This window comes from Euprymna scolopes, chromosome 18 (genome assembly GCF_053919585.1).
Source record: "Euprymna scolopes isolate OS-2025 chromosome 18, ASM5391958v1, whole genome shotgun sequence".
In the NCBI taxonomy this organism is placed as follows: domain Eukaryota; kingdom Metazoa; phylum Mollusca; class Cephalopoda; order Sepiida; family Sepiolidae; genus Euprymna; species Euprymna scolopes.
Window position 1 is genome coordinate 109675619 of NC_136499.1, and position 12745 is coordinate 109688363.

The 12745-nt window shown below is 32.0% G+C and overlaps 1 protein-coding gene across 2 annotated transcripts in view; it reads right to left on the reverse strand.

The window, feature by feature from the left end:
- Nucleotides 1–12745, reverse strand: part of LOC145297758 (uncharacterized) — an 859574-nt gene that overhangs the window by 365314 nt on the left and 481515 nt on the right. For both annotated transcript variants that reach the window (XM_080143998.1, XM_080143999.1), the window contains exon 3: nt 651–1967. In XM_080143998.1, coding sequence (XP_080000124.1) covers nt 651–1722 — 1072 coding nt within the window. In that variant the 5' untranslated portion in view covers nt 1723–1967. The remainder of the gene's footprint in view (nt 1–650; nt 1968–12745) is intronic.

Consider the following 12745-nt stretch of genomic DNA (forward strand, 5'->3'; position numbering starts at 1 on the left):
TATATATATATATATATATATATATATATATATATATATATATATATATATATATATATATATATATATATATACAGGGTGTCCGTAAAGTTACTATACAGTCTTACAAGTTACTATACAGACACCCTGTAATATATTAACAGTACAGTAAGATATTGTATTAAAATATTTTAATACAATAAAACAATAATATATATCCATATATATATATGGAAGGATAACTAGGGCTATGATCTTTTTTATTATTTTGACTCTCAAGTATATATCCGACACAGTTAATTAACCAAGATTATATATATATATATATATATATATATATATATATATATATATATATATATATATATATATATATATATAAAACAACTGATGATCCCTTAAATAAACATTAGTACTATAGTGAATTCGAGAAAGCAAGCTGATACATTGATTGCAGGTGATTAAATGACTTAATGTTTTCAAACGAATGATAAAAATATTAAAAAAATTTAAATAAGTTTTTTTCTTTATAGTTTAAAAGGTTAAAAAAAAACTTACAAGACTATATATATATATATATATATATATATATATATATATATAGATAGATAGATAGATAGATAGATAGATAAGCATGCGATAGAATAAAGGAAAGTGTATGTTTTACTTACGTGTATGTCTAGTGTAAGAAATCCACGACGTGCTTGTGATACTAAGTATTTGAAGAATTAATGTAAAGAAACTTATTGCGACCCCGACGTAACGAGTCCTCTGAAAAAGATTGTGTTGCCAAAAGTCGTTCACAATGTTCCACTCGGCCACTGTGAGGTGAACCTCTGTCCGCACAGGGTAACGGCCCTTTTTCGACTTCTCAATCACACTATAAGTATAATACTGCTGCTGTTTATGCCTCTTGAGGTCATTGATGTCATCTTCGGAGAGATAGTTCCTCTCCAGGTCGGGATGAACAAATTTAAGGCACTCCTGACGAGCTTTCTTGATTGGGGTCGTCACGCGTTCCGTGTCGACCTTTGGTTTATCGAGCAGTTCGATCCGCCGTCGGTACGATGCCCGCCGCTCCTCCGACCATTTCATCCACGTTGAATTCGTTCCGACTCCCAGGAATCGCCTGGAACTTTTCCGGGAGCCATTCCGCGAGCGGAACGACCCGATCGAGGAGTGACTCCTGATGGAGCTCCTCACCGAACCACCTCTCTCCCATTCGTCTCCGTTTTCTCTCTGGTGAGAGTTCGCCTGCACTGACGACTTCATGCGAGATGTCACGTTATTCTCGTCGACGCGCGAGGCCTCTGTGGCGCTCTGCATAAACAGGGCGTCGAAGTTGGTCTGGTTTCCAAACATTGCTTCGTCATTCAACACAGCCGTTGCAGGGGAATGGGCGTAACTCTTAGTCTGGCTTCTTATTGGACGAACGACTGGCTTCCGTCCTATCCGGGTCACTCCTCTGATGCTTTCATCCGTCACCGACGTCACGCTTTTAGCATTTCTAACCACATCTGTTGACGATGTGTTGTTGTAGGCCTCGAGATCCTTGCCGCTTAGCACGCTGTCCTGAGACGAAAATCCCGAAGTAATAGTTTCTCCCAAGCCACTTGTTTCTGTTGAACTTTGAGCATGCATACAATGAAGACTGGGCGACTCGTCCATCCTTTTGCCATCTGGGGTCAAGTAATGACGGGGGAATCCCCGATTGTCATCATTACTTCGACCACTGCTGTCCATTTTAATTAAGGCCGAAATTTAGAATGGATCCTGGGGCAACGGATTAAGAAACCCCGAGCAAAAACAATTTTTTTTTATATCAAGAAATTGGATAAACTGGAAATATATTTATTTGATGATATACTAGATTTTTTTTTCGGCGGGAAAAACTATGGTGATGGCTTTTGTCGCTCAAGAGGAACCAAAACTCCGTTTTTCTTGGAATTTTACTCGTCTCAGATGAAATGGGCGGTGAATCTTGAAGGCTGGAAAGAAAGTAAGAAAAAAAAAATACAATTAGTTAAAGATGTACTTCTAATGGAATGAGTTGTGATACAATGAAACAGGACTGTATGTGGATGACTACAAATATATCTGGTTGGCCAAGATCAAAGTGCAGTATCTGTTCCGGCAGATGCTGCAAGCTATGACTAGCTATGACTAGCAAAGACCAGATGTGGGGGCAACCTCACATGCTTGACCTTTAACCAGCTCCCATTTCCCACCTCTCGGGAGCTGGCCCCCTCTTTCCCTTCCCCCTCCCTTCACTCCTCACATTAAAAATCGGCCTTGTGCCTAATTTGCTCGGTGGGGGAGCAAATAAATACCATCTGTTCCGGCAGATACTGCAAGCAAAGACCATATGTGGGAGAAACCCCACATATAAGACCTTGGTTAATGTAGGGGCAACCCTTCATACCAATTGTCACTATCCAGCTCCTCTAGTCCCCGGGGAATTGGTCCCCATTTCCCCTTCACTCCCCACATTAAAAATCGGCCTTGTGCCTAATTTGCTCAGTGGGGGAGCAAATAAATACCTCAAAGTGTAGTATCTGTTCTTCAGATGCTGCACTTCAGTTTCTTGTTCTCTGTCAGTGGAGTAGAAATCCTTCACGACTGAGACAATTTTTATTTTTGTACCTTTTCTCCACGTTATAAAACGACCCTGGTGTCTTACTCTGTCCCGTGGGAAGGCATTGTAAATAGATACAAATATATATATATATATATATATATATATATATATATATATATATATATATATATATATTATTATTATTATTTTATTTTTTAAAAATTACATTTTCACCCCAAACAAGATACATTGCCACTTTGATGTAGGGGGCTACTATTAGGGACACAGGCTACAGGGCTACTAGGTGGGGAGTTAGGCAACAAGATATCGGTTCACGTTACACTTGAACTTCTGCATGTCAGTACAGTTGGAGAAGCAGGAACCCGGCAGGGAGTTCCAAAGTCTAGCGGTTCTGGGGAAGAAACTACTGGAGTAGAAGGTTCTCTTACATCTAAGGATCTCAACTGTGAAAGGATGGGGTTGTACTGCTTGTCGGGTTTGTCGGGGGTATTTACGTAGAGAGGGTACAAGTGCTTGCAGTTCGTCGGAACATACACCGTTAAAGTACTTGTAGAACAGGCAGAGGGATGCTACATTGCGTCGATGGGACAGAGACTTAAGCTTGGATGACAGTTCAGGGTCTATTAGGTTGGCGACTCTCTTTTGAACCTTGTCTAGGAGTGAGAGACTAGTAACATGCATATATACAGGGTGTCCCGAAAAGATGTATACACACTTTAATGATTTTAAACAAGATTTTTGTTTTTTGTTTGCACATTAAACTCCATCGATCTTAATGATGGCAGCCAGACAAACCTCCGAAGAAGAAAAGAAAATCATTCTTAAATGCTGCTTGAAGCATTAAAACGCCATTGAAGTGCAAAGACAGTTTAGGAGAGTGTATACATCTTTTTGGGACACCATATATATATATATATATATATATATATATATATATATATATATATATATATATAGATATATAGATATATATACATATATATATATATATCCATATATATATATATCCATATATATATATCCATATATATATATGTATATATATATATATATATGTATATATATATATGTATATATATATATGTATATATATATATATGTATATGTATATATATATGTATATATATATGTATATATATATATGTATATGTATATATATATGTATATGTATATATATATATATATATGTATATATATATGTATATATATATGTATATATATATATATGTATATGTATATATATATGTATATGTATATGTATATGTATATATATATATATATGTATATGTATATGTATATGTATATATATATATATATATATACGCACAGTAGTGAAAGTAATCCAAATAATACCAATATGTATATTTACATACATAATACACACACACACACACACACACACACACACACACACACACGCGCGCGCGCGTTCGCATATATATATATATAAGATTAAATCATAGAATTGTCATCCGACAGACGAAATGCTGCGATGAAGAGATTAAAAATGAAATAAACAAGGGTTATATATATATATATATATATATATATATATATATATATATATATATAATCTCTTATATAACCCTTGTTTATTTCATTTTTAATCTCTTCATCGCAGCCGTTTCGTCTATGAGATGACAATTTTATCATTTAATCTTATAATATATATATATATATATGTGTGTGTGTATGATTTAATCTTTTAATATATATATGTATGTGTGTGTGTGTGTGTGTAAATAAATACACATATTGGTATTATTTGGATTATTCTGACTACTGTTCTCATCTTCAGTGTTATTTTTCGAAACATTTCGGCAGATATAGTCTCCGACCTTCTTCAGGTGTATCTCGTCGAACTCGAGAACCTTTCTGACGAGTTCGACAAGATACACCTGAAGAAGGTCAGAGGTTCAATCGGCCGAAACGTTCCGAAAAATAACACTCGAGATGAGAATGGTTGTCCGCATTATCAATCATCATCTGAAAAACGCGCGCGCACACGGACCCCCCTACACATATATATATATAACATACACACGCGCTTCCACGCCCACGCACATACACAAACGCATACTCACACACGCACACAAAAAGTATATATACATATATATAAAATCAATCTTCGTTCATGTGTTATAGTCATCCACACGCAAAAAGAAAATTCAAATAAATTTTAATAAAGGTTAACCGTAACCGCAAAATCTATTAATACTATTAACATTTTTCTTTAATTCAACCGTCTAAAATATATTTTAAAGAAATATTTATTTCCTGAGTTTCACGGAACAAAATTGATAAATAATAATTCTGTAAAGAATCGTATTTAGAAAAGATTTAAACATTTAAATACTTACATTATTGGTATTAACAAAAAAAGATTTAAACATTTAAATACTTACATTATTGGTATTAACAAAAAAAGATTTAAACATTTAAATACTTACATTGTTGGTATTAACAAAAAAGATTTAAGCATTGTTTACTAATAATGAATTCGTTGAAGCCATTCGCAATTTTATAGAAACCCAGCTTCGACAGGCTTTGATACGTTTATCCTGAATTCCACTTTAAAAAAAAAACGATCATTCTATACGTAATAATTGGCTTTGTTCGATTATCGATATTCGAAACTTATCGGAGTCATTTTGATACAAAACTTATTTAAGAACACTGACATTCACACCAAGTTTATTTGTGTGAAATTTACAAAATCTAGTCCAGCTGTTTCGGAGTCCATAAGTAATGAACCTACACACACGCATAAAATACCTTTATATATAACTATATACATACACATGCATGCATCAGCAAATATTGTTAAAGATTGCATAATTCCACTGTTTGACACGACTTTTAATTTTCCAATATTTTCCGATAATCTTTTATTGTGTCAAAATACAAAAATTGATGAATGTTCCATATGTATCACGAGCACTTTCGAGTTTAAGTCGAACCATCTTCAAGTGAGAAAAATAAAGAAATAAAAATTCCAAGAAAAAAAAAGAAAATTTGAAAAAAAGTAGACATCAGTATGACATCAGTTAGATATAAAAAGGACGAACCGGTACGGTTCCAGAAGAGACATTTAAACATTTTTATTCCGGGATGCCAAAATAGTGACTAATAGTACTATATTTAGCATTTGAAGACGATGTTACTAGTTTCATATGTAACGCTTTTACCTGTAGATTATTGATTATAAATAACGATAGTTTCAGATATTAACCTGATATGCTTATTTAACGTTGCTAAATTGAGTAAGCGGTTACAAAGTGCATTTTGAGTCGCTGGGAACGGATAATTATAGTAGAACCAATGTAGTTATTATTGTTCTTGTTGCTATTATTGTTATAAACATTACTATTATTGTTATTGTTATTATTACAATTGTTGTGGTTGTTGCTGCTGTTATTATTGTTGTTACCGTTATTATTATTATTATTATTATTATTATTATTATTATTATTATTATTATTATTATTATTGATGTTATTATTATTGTTGTGGTTGTTGCTGTTATTATTATTGTTATTGTTTCTGCTATTATTATGATTGTTGTTACTACTATTATAATCTATATATTAATACGATAGCGTGTATGTTATTTTCTGTGTAACGCTTACATCCGGGTCGTTTAATTGATATGTACTTCTATTTCTTGTCATAAATAATATTACCAAGAATTTTTCATAAGTTTTGGTTTCATTTTCAATTATAGCTGATGGCACTTAAGTCCTTTATTTTTTATACATAATTTTATTAAGAATTATTAATAAGTTTTGGTTTCGGTTATGGCTGAAGGAACTCAAGTTATATATATATATATATATATATATATATACATATATACATATATATATACATACATATATATACATACATATATATACATGCATATATACATATATATACATACATATATACATATATATACATACATACATATATATACATACATATACATACATATATATACATACATATATATACATACATATATATACATACATACATATATATACATACATATATACATACATATATATAAACATGCATGTATATATAAACATACATATATATACATACATATATATACACACATATATATACATGCATATATATACATATATATACATACATATAGATACATACATATATATATATACATACATATATATACATATATATATATATATATACACACACACACATATATATATATATACATACATATATACACACACATACACATATATATATATGTTTTTATTTAGGTTTCGATTCAAGCTGATACACCCAAATCATATGGATATATTTTTTTTATTTTTGAAATCGCAACTTTATAATATAAAAAAAATCGATAGAACATTAACTCTATATTAATATATACGAAATCTGCAACAATTAAAATATCATATTTAAGCGTACTTTACCACCGGGGTTTGCCGGACGTTCGTGCAAGATTAAATAAATATTTTGCAGTTTTAACAAAAGAGCCACAATAATATCAGAGCGTCCCCATTTATATTGAACAACTACAGAATGCAAACATCAATACATTACATATGAATGAGTCCGCTGTGGAATTTCCACAGGTCCCGCTTGTTGTTGTTGTTATTATTATTATTATTATTATTATTATTATTATTATTATTATTATTATTATTATTGTCGGCGTTGTTATGAGTTACGTTCTCGAAAAAGTATTTGAATTTATAAATAACATTGGTTCTTTCGATTGGTTTATGAGTTGCAAAGTAGTTATTTTTTAGGATATGATTTTGAATCTTATTTTCAGCAGTTTTATATTGCTCACTGAATAATAACATCTATATAAATAGAGAGAGATAAATAGGTAGACGTATTCATATGTATGTATATATAAATACAATACATACACCCACATGCACACACACACACATATGTATATCTCTTCGAGTGTGTGTTTCTTGTTAATCGAATAAGCTGTTATATTTGCGACAGATGTCACTCATGTGAAATCTTCTATAAAAATATCAAGGAAAATAAATACGAAGTTATACAAGTGAATGTTGGATTTCTTTTCATTTGACATGTGTATGGAAGCACAACGGTGTAATAATATATTCCTCCCCCAAAAAAATTTTGTTCCGAAATTAATCAACAGCCAACGAATGTTATAAACACGTAGACTTATATCTAGCATAGACATTTGGCTGTTACACACACACACACATATATATATTCATTCAAAACATATCGCTAAAATCAAACCAAAACAAAACATCTAAATAAATCGCGATATATCCAGTCGGCGAGATGGTCCAGGAGGAAGGGTTTAGGCTCATTACCGTTGGGTCCCGATTTCGAATCTCGTTAGATACAGCCACTCTGATGAGTCCTAGACGACGAAACACGTGTCAGTGGATAATTACATTTTAAAAATAATATATATATACCGCTCCCCATGTGGGGGCACCAAATTGGTTAAAAGGGAAAATTATTCCCAACTAGCATTTAGGTAAAAATGCACTTTCGTAAATAATTGAATTCATTCAAAACATATCGCTAAAACATATATATATATAAACGTGTGTGTGAGTGTGCATAGGTGAATACGTACGTGTAAACAATCCAGACAACAGTTTACCTTTGACACCGTTTATAACAACAATAAATCTATAAGTCCAAGCTCTTGGAAAAAAACATTCTACTTAGCATCCACTTAGCTTATCACTTACATCTGCTCATCAATCTCCAGCTGTATATGTACACATGTCTATATTCTATGTATGTATGGGTACGCGAAGAAGCATATGTGGTAGTGGGCGAGTGTATATACATGTATGTTCACATATGCGAGTATGTTCGTGGGATGCGTGGGTGTCCAATTCAAATTTTTGAATAGAGGCCACATAAGTTGCTGACCATTCCAAGTCGAAAATGCTGGAAGGGTCATATTCAAATAGATCTTTACCTTAATGGCTATACCCGTGCTCCTCCTGTTGCTAACTCTGCCCGCGCACTCATGTTGTCTATCATTCACACTGAGGAAGATCGAAGGGTCGGTCGAAATTATGTGCTTTGGAATGAAACATTCTTGTTTTTTTAAAAGACTTTTTGTATTCCTACACGTCAACACACGGGAAATAAATAGAGAAAATTTTTTCGTACTGATTTTTTATTCGCACACACACACACACACACACACACACACACACACACACACACACACACACACACACACATATATATATGGTAAAACTTGTCATTAGTAAAAACTTAAACGGAGTGCTCAATACTATTGCAGAGCAATATGTGTTTTATTTTTTTTATTATTATACAAACAGATAAAACGGCAATAAAAAATAAAACATATATATATATATATATATATACATGTCATGTACAAAATTATCTCTTTGTTGGTAGCATCGAATATATATATATATGTATATATGTGTGTGTGTGTGTGTGTGTGTGTGTGTGTGTGTGGCGTATATTAGGGGTGGCACTATTCCAGTATTTGTACCAAGTCGGATACAATTACCGATTCCGTATTAAATTCCCGATTCCGATACAATTACCGAATCTGATTACGATTCTTTCTAAATTTCAACATACTTAACTATAAAGTTGTTATTTTTCACGATTACCGTAAAAACACATTAAATGTGCAGATATTTTCTTAAACGTAAGGATACTCATGTGAGGGATGATCTGTCGATTTTAGTTTTACTATTAGGTAAAAATCAGCAGATATTCACTATTTTAGTATTACTATCAGCGGTAGAATATTTTTCTTTAGAGAAAATCAAATAAAAAAAGCCAATCAAAAGAATCGTTATTGGCATCGGAAAATACGCACACACTTTTTCCGATTCTGATACCGATTCCCTCAAAATTTCCGATTTTTTCGATTCCCGATTCCTATTCCGATTATTCGACCCAACACTAATATATATATATATATATATATATATATATATATATATATATATATATATATATATATATATATATATACGTATATATATATATATATATATACGTATATATATACGTATATATATACGTATATATATGTATATATATGCATGTATATATATACATATGTATATATATATATATATGAATATATATAAGTATATATATATGTATATATACCTTATATATGTATATGTATATATATGTATATATATATGCATGTATATATATATGCATGTATGTATATATATATATGCATGTATGTATATATATACGTATGTATATATATGCATATACATATGTATATATATGCATATACATGTAAGTATATATATATATATAAATATATATAAATATATATATATATAAATATATATATACATATATATATATAAATATACATCTATATATGTACATATATATATAAATATACATATATATAAATATATATATATAAATATACATATATATAAATATATATATAAATATATATATAAATACATATATATAAATATATATATATAAATATACATATATATATAAATATATATATAAATATACATATATATAAATATACATATATATGAATATACATATATATATATATATATATATATATATATATATATATATATATATGTATATTCAGAACTAGCAGTTCAGCCCGTGTTTGCTCGGACCCTATGTACTGTTCATAACTTGCCCTACGTGTGAATACACTTTATGCAAAATTTCAAAAGTGAAAATACTAAGTTTTACCCATTTTCAAGTTACCTACATCTAAAATTCCCAGGAATTTGGTAAAGTCTGCAATGGTAAACACTTTTAACTTTGACTGTTTGGCAGCCAAATTTTCGCCCCAAAACTGAGTAAAATGCTTGCCGCATGTTTGAATACTCGTTTTGTACAAATTTCAAATGGTTAGACTCAAAATTGGCTGAGTAGTTTGATAGACACCACAAAGGTAAAATCTTTTGAACTTTGACACCATGGCCATTCAAATTTTCGATCCAAGCCTATTAAAAAGATTGTCCTATCTTTGAATACACTTTATGTAAACTTTCAAACGTTTGGACCAGAAATTGGCTTAGTAAGTCAGAAGTCAAAGTTTTTTTACACTTTGACCCCAGTTTTGACCCCTTAACATTTATTTTTTGGGGCTCAAATCGAATTAAAAATTTTGATCACTGTCCAAGTAATCTACATTTAAAATTTCAAGTGTTTAGACCCAAAATTGGCGGAGGAATTTGGTAGAGTTTTCAAAGGTCCAATCGTTGAACTTTGACCCTTTGACAGCCAAGTTTCTGGTCCAAAACGGATTAAAATAATTTTTCCAAATCTCTATACTCCTCATGTCAAATCTCGAGTGTCTACACCGAAAATTGACAGAGTTATTTGATAGAGAAATGCAAATACCCACATGCACACACACAGATTTTCACTTTTATAGATATACTAGCATGGGCGCCCGGCGCTGCCCGGGTACTTGCAGGTGTATGTTGAGCAAAAAAAAAAAAACCCACAAAAAAATGGTAATTTATTTTACTTTGACCCTTATTGTGACCCCTTTATATTTATTGTTTTGGCTCAAATCAAGTTATTAAGTTAAATCCATGTCCACGGAACCCATATCTAAAATGTCAAGTGTTTAGACCCAAAATTGTCGGAGGAGTTTGGTAGAGTTCTCAAAGGTCAAATGGTTGAACTTTGACCCCTTAACAGCGAAATTTCTGGCCGAAACCCGATCACATCGATTTTCCCAAATCTCAGTACTCTGTATGTCAAATATCGAGTCTGTAGACTGAAAATTGACAGAGTTATAGCGTAGGGAAATGTACACAGACATACACACACAGAGACAGGTTCACTTATATATATATATATATATATATATATATATATATATATATATATATATATATATATATATATATATATACTAGCATGGGTGCCCGGCGTTGCCTGGGTGTTTGGAGGTATATGCTGAGCATAAAAAAAAAATGTAAAAACAACGGTAAATTTTTTAACTTTGACCCTTATTATGACCCCTTAAAATATATCCTTTTGGGCTCAATTTAAGTTATTAAGTTTGATCCATGTCCAAGGAACCTATATCTAAAATTTCAAGTGTTTAGACCCAAAATTGTCGGAGGATTTTGGTAGAGTTCTCAAAGGTCAAATGGTTGAACTTTGACCCCTTAACAGCGAAATTTCTGGCCGAAACCCGATCACATCGATTTTCCCAAATCTCAGTACCCGGTATATCAACTTTCGAGTCTGTAGACTCAAAATTGACACAGTTATTGCGTAGGGAAATGCACACACACACACACACACACACACACACACACGTTCACTTTTATAAATATATAGATAGACTAGCATTTCAGCTCGGCGTTGCCCGAATGATTGGAAGTGTATGTTGAGCGAAAAAAAAAGTGGTAGTCGGAAGGCAGGCTCGAACCCGTACCGTGAAGGAGGAAAAGAACGGGGAAAAATGTGACGTTTTTGCTGTTACGATCACTGTCAAACAGGAACTGCCGTAGATTTATATTAAGGTTAGACAATCGAAAAGGGGGGATGACTTTCCAAAATATCGGCGAAAAAAGCGACTCCTCCCTGTAGAAAAGTGCCCAGTTGAGAGTGAAGAAATTAATATTTTCAGCCAATTTTTCGGTATTTGTCGTCTGAAGGGGCGAGCTTCAAAACAATACTGATCTTGTAAAAATCCGTCACCTCTGTCGAAAGTTTTAGGCAAACATGCACACATACATTTATATATTCACAGCTCAAATTTTCGACCGAAACCGATGAAAAAGCTTACCCTATCTCTGAATACCCTTTATGTAAAATTTTAAATGCTTAGACCAGAAATTGCCTGAGTAATTTGGTAGAGACCGCAGAGGTCAATTTTTTTAAACATTGACTCCTATTATAATCCCTTAACATTTATAGTTTTGCGCTCAAATCAACTTATTAAGTTAGATCCATGTCCAAGGAACCTATATCTAAAATTTCAATTGTTAATACCCAAAATTTGCCGGAGGGGTTTAGTAGAGTTCTTAAAGGTCAAATCGTTGAACTTTGACCTCTTAATAACCAAATTTCTGGCCGAACACGGATTGCAAAGATTTTCCCAAACCTTAATACCCTGGATATCAAATTTCGAGTCTGTAGACTAAAAATTGACAGAGT